The 833-nt window shown below is 44.9% G+C and overlaps 1 protein-coding gene across 1 annotated transcript; it reads right to left on the reverse strand.

The window, feature by feature from the left end:
* Positions 1-77: 77 nt before the first annotated feature.
* On the reverse strand, positions 78-746 carry LOC121940452 (ubiquitin-40S ribosomal protein S27a-like; the record flags this gene model as incomplete). The annotated part of the gene is made up of 2 exons (XM_042483229.1): positions 78-280; positions 587-746. Coding segments are annotated over 2 exons (310 nt in total), but the record flags the coding sequence as incomplete, so codon positions are not given.
* Positions 747-833: the final 87 nt, after the last annotated feature.

The following is an 833-nucleotide window of genomic DNA, read 5'->3' on the forward strand; positions in this document are numbered from 1 at the left end:
AATATAAAGTTTAAACTCCACACTTTAACACAATATGAAAACATTTCTCCGTCAGAAAACACACGCAGTCTTGTGAATTTTGTCAAAACAGTTTCGTCTTTATTACATGCGCCGTTCAGTCTGTCCCTGTCTACTTGTCCTCGGGTTTGTTGAAGCAGTAGGTGAGGCAGCACTTCCCGCAGTAGTGACGGTCGAAGTGGCTCGCCATGAAGACGCCGGCGCCGCACTCGTCAGCGGGACACTCGCGCCTCAGCCGGTGAATTTTGCCGTTTTCGTCCACCTGAAGAGAAAAGAAACGTTTTCAAGCTGCTGCAGCAAAACGAGGTGACGATATTTTATACTTCTGTCTCTGAATCGCTTTTGATAAAAACCAAAATTATTTAAATTAAAGAAAAGAGTGGAAATGTAAACTGTCGTTCAGGACAGAAGCAAAAGTTAATTTGGGCTAAAATTGAATAAACTCTGATTTAACTCTGGATGTTTAGTCCGCTTTAACTCTGGCGGCATTTTCGGCTCTTTAACATTGAAAACGTTTAACGTCGATACTGAACGCCGTCACACACGTGAGGCACTGAGGTATTTGTACCTTGTAGTATTTGAGCACAGCGAGCTTGACCTTCTTCCTCTTGTGCTTGTTCTTCTTCGGGGTGGTGTAAGACTTCTTCTTCCTCTTCTTAGCACCTCCACGCAGCCTCAGCACCAAGTGCAGGGTCGACTCCTGCAGAGGAGAGGAGACGCATTCAGCTCTTCAGCTGCCGACACGGTTCAGATATTTCACCGACACATTTCCACGACTCGCAGGAAAATTTTTAAGATCATACATTCTCTGATCG

This window comes from Plectropomus leopardus, unplaced genomic scaffold, assembly GCF_008729295.1.
Source record: "Plectropomus leopardus isolate mb unplaced genomic scaffold, YSFRI_Pleo_2.0 unplaced_scaffold87237, whole genome shotgun sequence".
Classification (NCBI taxonomy): domain Eukaryota; kingdom Metazoa; phylum Chordata; class Actinopteri; order Perciformes; family Serranidae; genus Plectropomus; species Plectropomus leopardus.